The 16,640-nt window shown below is 43.0% G+C and overlaps 1 protein-coding gene across 1 annotated transcript; it reads right to left on the bottom strand.

Annotated features, from left to right (window-relative positions):
- Positions 1 to 7: 7 nt before the first annotated feature.
- Positions 8 to 1,541, bottom strand: LOC123634618 (cornifin-like). Its single transcript, XM_045546349.1, has 2 exons — positions 1,512 to 1,541; positions 8 to 421 (listed from the first exon to the last, which is right to left on the bottom strand). Exon 2 carries the CDS (start codon positions 400 to 402, stop codon positions 181 to 183), a length of 222 nt encoding a protein of 73 aa, XP_045402305.1. The 5' UTR covers positions 403 to 421; positions 1,512 to 1,541; the 3' UTR covers positions 8 to 180.
- Positions 1,542 to 16,640: the final 15,099 nt, after the last annotated feature.

Genomic DNA, 16,640 nt, shown 5'->3' with positions numbered 1-16,640 from the left:
TAAATCCTTCAGCTTAATTCAGAGGCTCAGAGTATGTAGGAAGGAAAGCTTCATAGCACATGTTTTCGGGTGATAGCATGCTAATTGCAAAGTCAACAGGCAAATGGGACTCAAAAGCAGAGTGGAATGGGGGCTCAGCATTCGGTGGTTGGCTCCTCAAGGGCATGGCTGTGGACCATGTTACTTCTGCTTTGTCTTCTGCTGGGCTGGTGCTGGAGTGACCGTTGAGGGGCAAGGCTCAGGCACCTTGGGGTGGCAGGGCTCAGGCACCTTGGGATGACAGGGCTCAGGCACCTTGGGGTGGCAGGGCTCCTGGGGTGGAGGCTGGCAAGGCTGTTTCACCTGCTGCTGCTGAGGCTGAGGGGGTGGGGCGCAAGGCTGCTTCTGCTGCTGCGAACTCATGCTTCAGCGGTGGCTGGTCCTAGAGACAGAATAGATGGTTTAAACGGGGAATAACTGGGGAGAAACAATGCCACTTCAGGTCTCTTAAAAAGCAGATGTTCTTTCTCCCTCTCTACCTCAAAGAATATTTTGATGATTTCTGAATCTTTGAAGAGGATGAACTTGAAGGTGATTTGCTGTGCTCCGCTTAAGCTGGGCCTCTTTTCGTGTTCTCTTTCTTTCTACACATCTTAAAACCAAATTAGCAACACAGCACAGGCTTCTAGCAGGAATACGAAACTCATAATATGGGATCATTTGGAAATGTGATGTTATTTGGGGAAAAAACTCAATAACTTCAATCCATTTTCTTATTTCTGATAAATAGCATGACTTATCAGCTAGAGAATAACTCTGACCTCTCTAGAACTCCACAGGATCCCACTTCTAGCCTGGCTCACATGTTCTTCTGTCTCAAATGCTTTTCTCATTTCTGCTTGTTTGGATACTACCCAACCACCACAGCTCACTTCATATGTTACTGTTGGTAGCTTTTCTAGAGTAAGCTTTCAGAAATCTCCTCTGTCTCCCCAAATTGCTACAACACTTGCTCTTATTACCTGGCACTGATAACTTAGTATATTATATTTTAACTCTTATTCTCCTGAATAAATTATAGTTTTATGGAGTAAATTTCCTGTTGCCTAAATTATTTCTTCACAGCCAAAGTGCCCAATATGGTAAATTCTCACAAAAAAATTTGTGGAAAGAATAAAATTCTTTGTACTAAAATTATGAATAAAAAACAATTACAATGTCAGCAAAAGTGCTATGGACCTGGGTTCTTCTCTGCTGCTAACTCACTCTGAATCCGTGCACAAGCCAGTCTCCTCTCACTGACATAGCAAGAGTGAATGGGGCAGAACCAATAATGCCTAAAGTCCCTTCAAGCCCACACCACAATGACTTTTAAAACAAAGACATTCCTAGAGGTTATAATTCCAATGTACAGTCTGTATGGCTATGACTGAATTTCAATAAGGAGGGAAAAAAGACACTGAGAATGCCAAAGAGTCTCTAATAACCATACCTAGAATGAAAGGTAAAAAGTTCCAAGTGAAGAGACTCACCTGGTGTGCAGAGACGAACGGGCTGTGTGGCCACTGGGATCTGGTGTGGTGTTCCCAACCAACTGGCCTTTTATGCAGGGAACAAGACTTGCCTCAAGGAAACGGGAACTTCTGGGGGTGTTGGATCTATTCCTTACCTGTCAGACATGATTCACCCACTTCTGTCATCCGCCTGTTGACTCACCTTTTGTGATGAAACTACCCACTTGATATTTTTTTTGGCACTTGCTGTCTGACAGGGATGTCACCTGGGCCCTAACCCTAGTGAGCAACTTTTGCAGCCAGGTGCAGTGTTTATAGGGAGGGTGGTGTGGGGTGGGCTGAAAGAACAAGATGGAAGAAGTTTTAGGTCTATTAGAACAAGAAACAGTCCTATTTTCTGGAAGGCCCTAATCCTTAGCACAGGTGAGGTTTGTTGAGCTGCTTAATATTTGAAGTGGATGTGGAGATATACAATAGGTGTTTCTAGTTCTACTGGGAGGCCAAGGACATGGTGGCCTGAATTGTCCCAGGTGAAAAAAAAAGTAATAATTCTGTTCATCCATCACTCAGTGTACTCAGGCCTGGAAGGGGATAGGAGAAGCTAAAATGATTCTTTTTTCCTGAAAGGTCTTCTCTCCAAGAAAGGACTCAGGGTTAACAGTGGAAAAGCAGGGGGACATTAGCCAACGAAGAGGAGTGCCGAGCACTGACACTCTGGGAAGACAGTTTTAGCAGCTCCAGAGCAACCTGGCCCTTCCAGCCCACCCACTCATCCTGTCTAATGTGACAGCAAGCCCTGAAGACCCTGCCTCTCATGGGGATCCTTTCTCTGTGGCCAACACAGGAACAAGAGAGCTGGGATGAAACCGAGGTCACTAATCCAGGCTTGCCTGTAGTATACAAGCTGTTACAAGTGTGGTCTTTGGAGAATGTAAAACTCCCTTCAAACCCAGGTGTTTGGATGGTCCCTCCTCATTATTTTGCTCATTATTAAATGTTTGTGGAGTACCTGCTGGCTCCACAGCTGTGTCACCTCCCACTGGCTCCCCAACCATTGTTCTACTCTCCATCTCCACACGGTCCCTGGGGTGTAGTAGCTGCTCAGAGAATTGACAGTTACAGAGTAAATAAATGAAGGGATGGTTGGAGGGGTGGTGTTATTTGTAAAGAGACACTAGAGACTGCTTTGAGAACTACTAGGAGGTATCTTATAAGGGAAATATTTTCTTATGACAAGCCTAATGGTGTGAGTTGAGAAGAGCAGTAAAGGCTCAGCAAGAGCCAGATGCTTCTGTTACTTTCCCTCCCATCTGCTTCTCTCCCTGCTAGAGTTTAAGTTGGTCAACTCCCTTTGGGCTGGGGTCACTGACACCACCATGCCTGCGTTCAAGCCCTCTTGCATTACTTTATCTTGGCTCTAGACTTAGGTACAAGCCTGTCCTCAACCCCCGTCCCTGTGGACCCTACAAGGGGAATTCCTAAGCCTTGTTGCTGGCATGATGGGATTCTCAGACCTAAGGTAACCTGCGTCCTGCTTCCCAGTCCTCTATGCCACCAAGCTAAGGACCTGAGGTTGGGTCCCTGACCCTCATGTCTTTCCTGGACCCACATTCCTTGATGCAAAAGGGACTTTCATTCAATATTCTCTCTTCTTTGCCCTGATGCACCTACCTGACTCCTTTCCCCGAGTCAGCACTGTTTTCATTCTAACTTCTGGAATTTCTCCTTTTACTCCTGCTGTTTTGTCTAAAGCACATTTTACATTGGGTGTAAAGGCTTTTTTTTTTCCCTTTTTTTTTTTTTTAACTATACAGGGAAGCTCAATATCTTCACCAGTGGTGTTGGATTAGTCATGGATTTGCTGGGAAGCCATATGGTGCTGATTGCAACTAACATCTCTCCACATGCCTCTGACTTTCCTGTAGATGTCCTTCTCAGGATAAGATGCTGTTAATTTTTTAATACCAAAGCTTGACCTTTCTTGAACTTGCTGTTTAACTGTACTTGACATCTCTTAGACATCCCTACAAATTCTCTCTGCCATACCTTCTGTCCATATACATGGCCCTTTTCATGTAGGTGTGGACAGGATTTGTGCAGGAGCTCCTGAAAAAGTTTGTCTGCAGGACCATGCTGTGTAACTCTCTCTGCGTGATCCCAGGATTTTATGATACTGCAATGCAGGGCACCTGTGGAACATAGTATGCTGTTGTGTGTACAACCATGAAGTGTGGGGGAATTCATGCACGTGGGCCCAGACTTGATAAATGGTGGTGTTAGAGCCTGTTCCCTTTGGCCCCAGGAACAGAGAGACAGAGTCACTGAGGCTGCAAAAGGCAAAGGAGTTTATTGGCTAGCTCGAGCTAGGGTCCAAGTCCCAGAGCACCAACGCAGTGGCCTCTCACAAACCAGGACCCCACCCTGGAGTAAAGGTTAAGGTTTTATACTTTTTCATATGCTAGTTTGCACACAACACGCTAGTCTGCACACGATACGCTAGTCTGCACACGACACACTGGGCACTCCATGCCTCCTCGCCCCTTAGTTCATTTGCTCCTTCAAAAGTGGCTGATCGTGTTGGCTCCTGATTGGTTTGCTCCAAGTCTCAGGCTTTGCACACCGGGGCCAGTTGTGGTCAGCGTCACTTCGGGGGAAAGGGCGGCATCATTTCGGGGAAACCGAAACTTAGGCCTACTTCAGGAAGTTCGGCCTGTCATGGAGTCATTCCTGCTCTTATACCTGTTTCTCACTCTGATCAACTATATTTATCAAATAACCAAAAGCAAGCACAGTCACAGAAGCAAATAGCATCAGTTAGAATCAAAGAGAGCACAATTCATCACACACACACACACACACACGCTTTCCTACTATCAATTCCTGTTCTTCCATGGTAGATAAAAGATACTCAAGAAGTCACCTGGGCTTGACCATCAGTTGTTCTTGGTGATGTGAGAAAAGATAATATCTCCTTGAATGGACATTCCTTCCTTCTCAGATCCCCCTCATCCATTATTCCACTTCCTTGTGACCACATTCCCAAATAAACTTCCTAGAATGAGGCTTACTGGAGAAGCAAGGTAAGATAATCATGAAAGAGGCACATAATTCAGGACACAGATATATAAACACAATCATTCAGAGGATGAGGATCAATGCCCAGAGCACAGAGAGTCAGGTGGATCACTGTAAGAAAGCTGAACTTGATCTAAGTTCCTTCTTTGGAGACTCTGGAAGGGTTGGTATGGCTGAGGTTGATCTTTTCTCAGCTTACTCCTGGAATTATAACAGAGGTAAAGGTCTGAAAAATAGCAGAATGTTTTGTGAATTGTCTCTTTAAAACTCCTTACCCTTTTTGGGAATTAAAACCTGCATTCCTGCCTCAGGTCAGTAATCAAAGAGGCAAAAAAATGTTCTTTGTCCTTTGTTTTCTAATATTTTTAAACCACAGGAGATGGTTCAACAGAATTATCCAGGCAAAGGTCAGGAGAGATAAGGTCGACCCAAACCACCAACTATAGTTAAACAACAATAGCCTGAAGTCATGCCCAACCACTGAAAAGCCCCTTTAAAAGCCCCATATTTCTGTAAAGGGGGATGGTATTTCTTTAAGATGAGACTCTACCATCCTCCTTACTTGCTGGCAAATTGAAAAGCTTCTCTTTCTTTTTCCCCAAACCACTTGTCCTTGTTTTTTGTTCCCATTCATTGGGCCTCAGGGACAAATACTGAGCTTTTGGTAACAGAATGTTGCATGACAGAAATTTCAGGAAAGATATATTATGTATTTAGCCTTATCCCAGGAAGATCAGAGGCTGAAGCTTGGTTAAGATGTCACTTCTCACTGTGAAAGCTTTGAAGAGAATCTGGTGGGGTGCCATGAGAGGGAGGGTCCATCTTTTTTGTGATGTTTCGGCCCTGCCAGCTTCTGAGGCTGTTCTAGCTTTGAGGAACATGTTGCTGGTGGCCAGATAAAGGAGGCTTCAAAGGGTAAGCCTTGGGAAGACATGGTCTAGGTGGTCATGGGGGAGGTGGACAGTGGGGAGGTGGTCCTTGTGGAAATGTGCAAGGTGCTGGACATTTGAAGACCATGTCTCCAGACACCAGGAAGGACATGTCACAGGATATGCAGGTAAAACTATAGGAGGAGGCTGGCAAGGCTACTGCTAGCAGAACACTGTTCTTGTTACTTAGCAATGTCTGAAGGAAAGCAGTGACTATGTTAATGGAGGGTCTCTCCTTCAGGGAAAAATGGAAGAGTTCATCTCATAAGTAGGGCAGTACTCATCCAACCTGTGAAGATATCTTTTCAGCTCCTAAAACCATTATGACATAGGATTGTTTCTCCTCCCTTTCTATTTAGCATTTTTCCTTACCAGAAATTTGTGTTTTACCACAAAAACTCTTCCTTTGTATGGCATTATTTAAAGAAAATACAACTTTTCTTATGCAACACAAAACATTGTATAAATTAAGGAAAAACATTAAGGAAAACAGACTAAATTTTTGAAATTGTGATCACAAGATTTTTTTTCTTTGTCTATAAAGAAGTTCATTTTAACTAAACAGCCTCTGGTAATAAGGTAAGTGATTCTTAGGGAGAATCCTCCAAATTTAGTTCACTCTTCTTTGAAGTCAACACAGAGGAATTCTTTCTCAAATGGAGACTGTCTTGTTTTCATTCTCCTTCATTTTAATGCCATCTGATCAACTTTCTTTTCCAGGAGTATTTAAAAATATTACATCATAAAACAAAGCAAAATCATATTATACAATATCTAAATCTTCTCTCCCCCCATGAAGAAAAGCACAAAAGCATCAAACAGTCTTCTTTTTTTCAGATTCAAAACATAATCTTACTGCTCTAACATAGACATGAATCTCAAGGACTCAGGCTCAGCCATGTGAGAGATTGCAAGTGAAGTGTAATATTCCACAACTGAGTAGGATCAGTTATTTCTCAAGCTAAATATGAGTCATCTGAAATGACAAGTCAGGACCTTCCGGTGATGACATGTCCTGAAACCTCCCTGCTGGAATCTGTGCCCAGCACTGGAGGACCTGCTTAACCTTGCAGTTACAATGGATTGCTGATGGCAATGGAAAAATTTGAGGATTTTCCAGCTCAGAAAAAAGAAACTCCAATTCATTCATTCCTCTGATTATCAAGTGCCTAAAATATGTCAGATCATGTTCTAGACATTTGGGATATATCAGTGAACAGTAAAAAAGATTTCTGAACTTATGGAGCTCACATGTTATTGGGGAGGGTGAAAACAAATAATGAAGAACCATGATGACTATGTAAATTATATGTTCAATGCTATGGAAAAAGGAATAGTAGTGTAAGCAATTGGGAGCACCAAAGAGGTGCAGATGGTGGTTATGAGTCCTCTTGGAGAAGGTGATGTTTGAATATCCTTTAAGGAAGTGAAGAGATTAGCTATTAGGATTTCTGTGGGAAGAGAGTTCCAGGTCAAGAGAATATCCAGTGCAAATCCTCTGAGCTTGGAGCCTGCCTGACATGTCCCAGAGACACTGCAGCTGGGTTGGAAGAGTAAGTGGGAGAGGGGTGAGGACTAAAGAAGAATAAGTTTGCTCTCTGCTTTTGCTCCCTGCTCTCAGCCATTTGCAGGATGTGACGAATCTTACTTCTTCCACAGACCGTTGCAAGCTCTTCAGTCTGCCGAAATAGCTCAGAGTAAAGTGCACTAAGGAATGTCTGTTCAGGTGCCCAAATGTTACATATGTTCCTTGGACTGACTATTTTTTTTTTTTATAATTTCTACTCTACAAAGGGAAGGTTATCTATATAAGAATGGATTAATGGCACATACAAAATCCTTTTGAGGACAAGGAGTTTACTTACCAAGAAGGTGCTCTTTTAGCAGACTTTAGTTCTTTATGTATGATAACACCTCTGAGGTACTCTAATTTGGTAAATACAGAATTGTGATTTTTTTTTAAAAATCCCTTTTTAAAATACAGTTATGGTAAATATTACAGTATAGGTTTAGGAGGTTGTTATAAAAATGGGGATGCTGGTATGAGAGTAACTGAATATTGGGGAAAACTATTCTAATGTACACTTTGCTAGTAGGCATGTGACACCTGTCTTATCTTCTTGGTTACATAGGGCCCAATAAAGGTCCTCAGTGGTTTTCTACCTAAAATCCTGGCCCAGAACTCACTATAGTCCTTTTCTTTGGTGTCTCAGCCCATGGGACAATTCCCTCCCTCCCATGTCCCCACATTGTGGGTTTTTTTTTAAAAAAACATGGTGATAATATTGGCTTTATGTGTATTTGGAATTGAGGGCTCCCTGCATTACTGGACATGAGGATGCCTCCTCTTCTGCTTTTCCTTAGCACCTCTCCAAATGTTATGCTGTGTTAAAACATGCAGTAAATTGTTATCTGTTATTTGAAAAGCAGACTATTTGCCCAATAAGCTTGCAGTTATTGAAAATATGAAGAGATTTGGTGAGTATAGGCTACTGCTGACTTTCCTTGGCAATGTACCAATGAATTCATGAAGCACATGGCCAATTTGCAAATAGAATGAAAAGGAATAGAGTATAGCAATTTGATGGGCATTGGCTACTTCTAAATCCCCAAAGAGACAAGACCAAGAGAAACAAAGACCCAGTAAGAATAATCTTTGCAGTAACAATGAGATTAAAGATGTAGTCTTCCCATCTATATTGTTTCAGAGAACATTGGGCAGTGGCAGTACACTTAAGAAAAAGAGGAATGGGGTCAAGGAAGCAAAGAAATGAGCCTTGCTTGAAAGTTAGGTCAGGGAAAAGAACTTTGAATAGAGTTACTACCAAGGGAATTGACCGGAAGCAAATTAGGAGCCTGTTAAATTTTTTAGGAAATTGTTTTGCCTAAGAAACCATGAGCTCATTCTACAAAAGTTCGTGAGTGTTTCGAAGTCTTTAAGCAGTATTGAGGCAGGAAGAACAGCCTAAGTTGTACTTTTGCAGAAGAGGACATACAATGCACGTCAGGGGAGGCTAATGAGAAAGGAACTACCCCCAGAGGACAGGAGTGCCTTCAAGAGAGTGAAGTCAGTGTTACATCAAAGAATTTCTATCATCTCTGATAAAAGGCTGGACTTCAGCATGCCTGCTCAGAGGTAATTCCTGTGGATCAGATACTAGTTATCCCTCTTTCTTCTATTTTCCCCATGGAAGTTTCTACTGAGGTTCTCCAGTCCCTGCTCCACCACTGCAAATTGGATTGTGGCAGGGATGGATTGTGGCAGTGTGTGGATCTTTTACTGCCTAGTTTGCTGGACCAAGAATAGCCACATGGAAAGAACATGATGGAGAGGGTTGCACGCCACCTGGAGATCCTAGACTTCAAAGTGGATGCAGTGACTGCAGTGACTGTATTAGGCCTTGAGTTGTCTCTCTTAGGGAAGAGGTGACTGTGTCTATGTGTAGAAAGAAGAAAACAGATACTTGGCGGCCAGAAGGCTAGACTGGTGACAGAGCTCTGAGAATTTACCAAAATCCTATTTGCTTCTATTTTGGGGCACCAGCCATGTCTAATTGGGTGTGACCATGTGGCTGAAATCTAGCCAGTGTAATATTATTGGAAATGCAGATTGTCACCTCCATATCCAGGGAGTTAAGAGAACATGTGCTTTCTTCCCCACGACTTTCTCTGTCCGCATAATAGAATACAGTGTAAAGAGTGCCTGTTGAAGATTATGAGCTATAGAACAGAAGGAATCTGAGTCCCTGCCAACCTATAATAGACTACAGTATACAGGAAAAATAGAATTCTATTGCATGAAGTCACAGAGATTTTGGAGACTTTTGTCACAGAAGGTAACCTACCCTGACAAATACACATAACATGAATAGTAAGTTCTGTTTGCTTATTATTTACTTCTTTATCTTAGTGGTAAGGACATCGCTTACTGGGATATAGCAAAAATATTAAATAAATATAAAATAATTATGAGGACTATAGTTTTAAGAGTTTTCAAATAGAGTTTTCATTTTTAAGTAATATATCCAGGTAGAAAATGGCATGATGAAAGTATCATCATTAGCTGATCTATAACAAAATGCTCATAAATTTCTTTTAGTTTTTAAATCTTAATGAAAAGTATATGAATTTTTTAAAACAGCTATAGAAAAATAAAACTACAACTTATATTTCACAAAACTGTAGATTAATATACTGTTGCTAATTAACTCTTATGTCCCATAGCTCTAGAAAACTCTACCACATTTCTTATAGTTTTTTTTGTATGAAAGTGGTGTGGGATCTTCTGTTTTTAAACCCCTGTTTTCCCTATAAAGTTTACATGAGAAATGGACAGACTCCCACTTGGGAGGCCCTCGGTTACATTAGAGAGAGATAACCTGCTCTCAGGTTGCTCCCAGTCTTCTGGAAGACACAGCACACCCGTTTCCAAGGGGATTGCAGGTACAGACAGGAAAGAGTAGGCATTTTACTATTATGAGAACTGCTGCTTCAGATGTGTAGGGAGAATGAGGTTTGTGGCAGGATCAGGCTCAAGGCATTCCTAGAGTACAGGAGGGATCTGGGGTCAAAGTGTGTAGTGTACACATTCTCCTCATATTCACTGCTTCATTGGGTGGAGGTATAAACCACTGAACATCTCAGCAGACATTAAATGAGCTTCTACCATTTGACAGGCAGTAGGCTGGGCCATGAGCTTTCAGAGAAGTTCTGAGAAAGGCAGAGAAGTTTCCTGCCCTTGTGGAACTCAAGGTCTGAAGTCAGATGTGAATCTAGGAATCCCGGGTGTGATGAATAAATACACGGCGTGGGAAGTCAGGGCAGTTTGGCATGGGCTGCGGCACATCTAGCCAATTGCCCAGAATGGCCAGTTGGTTCTTGGGAAGTATGTGAGGTGGCAGAGGTGGGGTGGGAGATTCAATGTAGAGCATAAAAGAGAACAGACAGAAGAGAGGAGGCGGAATTGAGAAAACTAAGTTGGAGGCTGGCAAAGAACTGATTGGGAAAGTGGTTGACCTAAACCCACCATGAAACTAAGTCAGATATATGGAAGTACAGGGAATTCCCTTAATAATCAGTTTTTATCTGAATGAAAAAGAAATTTTTTTCCAGCAATTTTAGAGGTCATGTCTTCAGTAGGAAGAAGAAACATAAAGGTATAGAAAACAAGGAAGAATGACGAAGAGAAACCAAATGTGCATTTCTTTATGTGCACAAGGTGAGATAGCAATCAGGCTGCTTACTTGGCATTTGCCAACCTGCACAGTTTGGACTTCAAGTTCTTTATGCAGAAACAGTAGTACTCTACTCTGTAAGTGGCTAGTCCAGTGGGGGACAATTCTGCCAAGTCGCAGAGGAGGAGAGATGAAGGAAAAAAAGAAGCTGAGACAAGAAGGGGTCAACTCTTCATTTAACACTTAACTGGCCTCAGCTGTCAAAGTCAGCTGGTACAATTTGAAACCCTTCAGCTGTCAAATTTAGTATGAGTGGGGTGTTGGAATATTCCAAGGTCCCTTACAGAAGATGAGGAATTGGGATGAAGATGTGTTGGGAGGAGAGACACCACGGGGTACCTCAACAAGGAAGTGGGGCCCCCACCCTTGGTCTGCCCGTGTGGGGTCTGTGCAGAGCCTCAGGAGTGTTTTCAATGGGCACAACTCATTTTTCTCTAGCTCAGCAACATCTTGACTGAATTCTGTTTTTTTTTTTAGTTTATAATAAAAGTTATACAAATGAAATATCATCATATAATACTAATGTGGAAAACATACAATTATTAAACATGAGCACTAACATAAAACAGCTAGAAATAACCACGGTTTATATTATGCTGTACTTAGTGTCAGGATTTTTTATCTTCCACAAACCTACATGTATGTATATATTTTAACAAAAATGAACAACATTGTAAATGGAATGAATGCTACAGAATTTTACTCTTAAAATGCTTAAAATGGCAAATGTTATGTTATGTTGATTCTTCCACTATAAAAATATATTTTAAAAAAGCAGCTCCAAGTAAAAGGAACAAAAGTACATTTACTTTACAGTCATTGTACCTGTGTATTATAGAGCCCATTTTCCCATTGAGAATCATCCTATTTAATTGTGATTGGTCCTGGAGTCATCTCTAGACTCTTCTATCATTGAAATCAGAGGTACTATGAGGCCATGGCGTATATGCCCAAGTGACTTCATTCTCTCCTGCCAGTTTGACAACTACTCATAACCTTGTAATGATTATTTGGACAACTTGTGTCTAATAGTTTCCAAATGTCTCTGAGCTCTTGTCAAACCTATTTGGAGCACTTGTGCGTCATGCAGGTGCTACCTGTCACCTGCCTCACACTCCTTTGATATTACAGATTGTGCAACCTATCAAGAAATGGAGCTTGTTCCCTAGTGACTACTGTAGCCATTCTGAAATTTTATGTCCTCTTCTCTGCTGCTGGGGACAGTTCTGTAATATTCCAGAGCCAACACAGATCTGTAAACTGCTGGTCACCTGTGAAGTCAAGAAGACCAGGGTACAGGAGAAAGCGAGGGGCGAGGGGTCTGGGGAACCAGGCTCCAGTGTGACACAGAAACATAATTTCTTGGTTACCTTAATTAACTTTTTAGGTATCAGTTTCTTTATTTGAAAAACGGAAGGGCTTTCCTAGGTGCTCTTGAGTCTCCTTTTGCTCTTGAGATTTCATAGCTTAGTGACCTGCTTTTTCTCACCCTTGTGGCTGATTATTCACTTCACCTGGATCATATCCTCCCAATACCTGCTTAAAACTTACCTCCTGTTTTTTTTTTTTTTTTTTTTTTTTTTGAGACAGAGTGTCACTTTGTTGCCCTGGCTAGAGTGAGTGCCATGGCATCAACCTAGCTCACAGCAACCTCAAACTCCTGGGCTTAAGCAATCCTACTGCCTCAGCCTCCCGAGTAGCTGGGACTACAGGCATGCACCACCATGCCCGGCTAATTTTTATTTTCTATATATATGTTTTAGTTGGCCAGCTAATTTCTTTCTATTTTTAGTAGAGACGGGGTCTCCCTCTTGTTCAGGCTGGTCTCGAACTCCTGACCTCGAGTGATCCACCCGCCTCAGCCTCCCAGAGTGCTAGGATTACAGGCATGAGCCACCGCGCCCGGCCTACCTCCTGTTTTAAATCACCAGATAAAACTGTTTCTGTGGGTTATTCTGGGGGAGAGAGAGAAAGGGAGGGGTGGTGGAGAGAGAGAGAGGAAGAGACAGAGAGAGAGAAAGAGATGGTATGGTATCTACGTGATTGTGTATGAAGGGTGTAGATGTCATAACTCCTAGAGAGACTACAAATTCTCCAAGGGAGGCACTGGGTATACTTCTCTCCCTCCTGCTAGTCCAGCTTTAGGTTTTTCTGCACATGATGGGTACCCAGCAAAAGGTAACATTGGGGGTGCAGTTTGTGCAGGTGATTATGTGAGTGTGTAGAAATGTACAATAAGTATGCCTGTATGGAAGTGTGTGGATACACATGTGTTGGGGATAATTCAAAGAAAAATGAGTGGAGAAAAACAGAGGTTCAAGTACATAGGAGTAATGTTTTCTTGCAATGAAGAGGAAACTTGTGGGCAGGATACCAAAGATCAGAGGTGACCTGGAGCAGGCACCATGGAACTCAGGCATGACTCAGTCCAGAGCAAGAGGAGAGCCTTGCTCCAGCTGAAGCTGCCCAAAGTGACAGGCTTCTTGGTTTCTCTAGGTACCATTATATAGTACCCATTGCCCTTCTAGGAATGCCCCCTAAGTGCACCCCCACACCTTCATAGAAGTACACAGTACTGGGACTAGATAGATGACCTCTATCCCAACTCCTCTCTTCTATCGGTCCTCACTCATGATAGGAGAACAAGGAAGAGGGAAGATTCAGCCAATTGACACACACAGCCAAGAGTGGAGTTAAAAGTGATTTAATGAGGGCAGAGCAGGAAACATGCATTTTTTCCAACAAGAATCCCTCTTCAGATGAACCCTGAGCAGCTGAAGACCAACAAAGACACTAAGGCCTTCTGCTTCATTCAGAGGCTCGGAGGACTCTTCAGAGTGTGTATAAGGAAAAGATTCATAGTACATATTTTAGGATACAAATAAGAGAGAGACCATGACTTAGGTGACAACATACTGAGTCAAGGTCCACAGACAAGACTCAGAAGCAGATGGGAAGAGGGTGTGCAGCATCTGGTGGTTGGCTCCTCAAGAGTATAGCTGTGTCCCACATTACTTCTGCTTGGTCTTCTGCTCAGGTGGGCCTGGAATGACTGGAACCTTGATGTATCCAGGCTCATGGACTTCAGTGTGTACTGGGTCAGGGACCTTGGTATATCCTGGCTCAGGGACCTCTGTGTAGACCAGATCAGGATGCTTCGTGTAGCTTGGCTCTGGAATCTTGTTTTTTCCAGGTTGTGGAACATCTGGGTGACAGGGCTCCTTGGTTATGGGAACAAATGGTTCTTGAGGTGGAGGCTGGTAAGGTTGTTTCACCTGCTCCTTCTGAGGCTGAGGAGGTGGGGTAGGGGTCTGCTTCTGCTGGTAGGAACTCATGCTTCAAAGGATGCTGGACCTAGACACAGAAAACCTCATTCAGTTGTTTGATTAAATAGGAGGGAAGCTAAATTTATCTTATCACATGCTCCTTGAAACATAAGAGCTACTTTTCTTATCTTTTCTGTTTCCTAACTTTAACATCATAGGAAACTTTGATTATCCCCACACACTTTCAAGAGGAGAATCTTAAAGTTGATTTGTTTTGCCCCATGTAGTTGGTGCCTTTTTCTCTGCTTCCTCTCTTTCTGGTGCATCTAAAAGCCTACATTAGCAAGAGAGCCCTAGAAGCCTACTAGGGTTGATGGGAAACCCCATGTTTGCAATATATGGAAAGGTGGTAAAGTCAATAGTCTACAGTCTACCCACTCAAGTCCACCTAATGGAGTGTTGTAGCTCTCATAGGGAAATTCTATCTAAACCTCCCCTGGAGGCCACATGATGCCCCTGTGAGCCTGTGTGCATACTATCCCTTTAGCACATGCTTTCTGGAAGGCTTTCCCCACCATTGCTGTTGTCCACACATGCTTAGCCATCATGCAATCCTCCCTGATGCTCTCTGCCACATTCCAAGTCACCCTCCTCATTTTGGCACAGCATGGTACCTGCTTTGTTTTCTTTACTAATCACTTTCCAGCTGTATGTTTGCAAATTTTGAGCATATATTATGTTCTCTGATAGATAACAGGTTCGTGGAACAAAGAAGAATTTGACTTTTGACATCCAAATTGCCTAGTGTAGTGCCTTTGATAATGATAATTCTTAACAAAATTATAGAAATAATTAAAATATCTCCAAAAGTGCTCTGAAAATGGAGTCCAGTGCATGCCTCTTGTTAACTGAATGGCATTCTTTAAAGAAATCACTTCCTTTCTGGTCTTTAGTCCCACAGCTGTAATCTGAGCAGGAAATCAAAAAGATAGACTATAGTACCCTTAAGTCAAAACTGCAATTGCATTTAAAATAAATATATCCTTAGCATGGCAAAGAGGTCCCAAACAAAATAAAATACCATTATTTTAAGCTATATATTTTAAGAAGTAGGAGTCTCACCTCAGAAGATTGATCTCCCTGGCCTCTCAGGTTTGATGTGGAGTCTGTGGCCAGCTGGACTTTTATACGGAAAATGAGTCTTGCCATAAGGAAATGGATTTTAGGAGGGCTGCTCTGCCTTCATTCCAGCCATTGTAATGAAAATCTGAGGCTTAACATATTTTGGCACTTACTGTCTGACTTGCTGTCACCTGGGCCTGTCCCTGCTGTCCACCTAGTGTGGTGTGGTTGCTGTGGGCAGCGGGCTCCGTGAATGGTAATGGGTTAAATCAGAAGGGGTCTGCACTTCTGGGACCAGGAACCGCCATATTTTTTGGTTAGAACCCTAATATTTAGCTCAAATTAATCCTGTTCAGCATTTTAGCATCCAAATTGGATGTGGAGGTGAACAATTGGCATTTCTGGTTTTTCTGGTAGGCCATAGTGAAGGTGGCAATAAGTCAATCATCAGATTGGCCATTTGTCAATGAACACGGGCCTGGGAGGGGAAATGGAAAGCAAAATGCCTGCTTTGGAAATGAGTTGTCTTCACTCTGCAGAGAGTCTTAAAATGCCATGTTGACCAGGGACAGTATATGTCGTTGGGATGGACAGTCAGGATTGACTGGACTGTCTGGCATGTGGCACAGCCCTGATGACTCTGCCTCTGATGGTGTCTGTCTTCCCTGAGGGTGACATAGGGACAAGAGAGCTCTAATTCCCTGAGTTTATGCACCAGCCATTTCCTCTGATCACAGTGGATGGAGCTGAGCTCACTAACCCAGAATGGCCCTCAATACATAATCTCTCACTGGGAAATCCAGACACCCTTACAACTGAGCTGTGTGGGTAGTTCTTCTTTCCCACTACCCCACTGCTATGTAACCCCCCATGACCCTGGTACCCCAGACACAGCCACCAGCTCCTTCTACCAGTTTACCAAGGCCAGGTGTTGTTCCTCATCCTCACACACTGCCTGGTTACAGCAGGTGCTCAGTCATTGGGCAATTATCATTTTTCTGAATAGATCTGTAGGTTCATGGAAGGGAAGACAGGGGGAGGAGAGAGAGAGAGAGGTGATAGGAAAGATGGAAGGAGGGGGGAAGGAGGAAAGGGAAAGAGGGAGGAAAGAAGAAACCATAAGGCTGCTTCTTGAAAATGATTCACTGTCTTGTGATAGCATTCATGGTATGAGCTGAGAGGAGTCAGGGTTCACTGAGAAGTGGGAGCTTCCACACCCTTCCCTACCCCTCTCCTTCCTTCTCTGCTAACATTTACCCAGCCACCTCCCTCTGGGGTGGTGCCACCAACACACCTGAGCTCTAGTCTCTGGTATCACATTAGCTCTCCCTTAGGGTTGGGTCCAGGCTCCTCTCTTCACCAAAACTGCCTCCCAGGAGCCCCTGACACAGGCAGCTCTGGCCAGACCCTGCTGTTCCACCTGGGATTCTCACCTCCAGAGGAGCCTGATTCCTGCCCCTCTGTATGAAGCTGGTGTCTCTCACGTTCTCCCTTGATTCTGGACCTTGGTTCGAGAAGAAA

This window comes from Lemur catta, chromosome 3, assembly GCF_020740605.2.
Source record: "Lemur catta isolate mLemCat1 chromosome 3, mLemCat1.pri, whole genome shotgun sequence".
Lineage (NCBI taxonomy): Eukaryota > Metazoa > Chordata > Mammalia > Primates > Lemuridae > Lemur > Lemur catta.
Note: the sequence above shows the minus strand (reverse complement) of the source record. Positions and strands in the feature narration are given on the sequence as shown.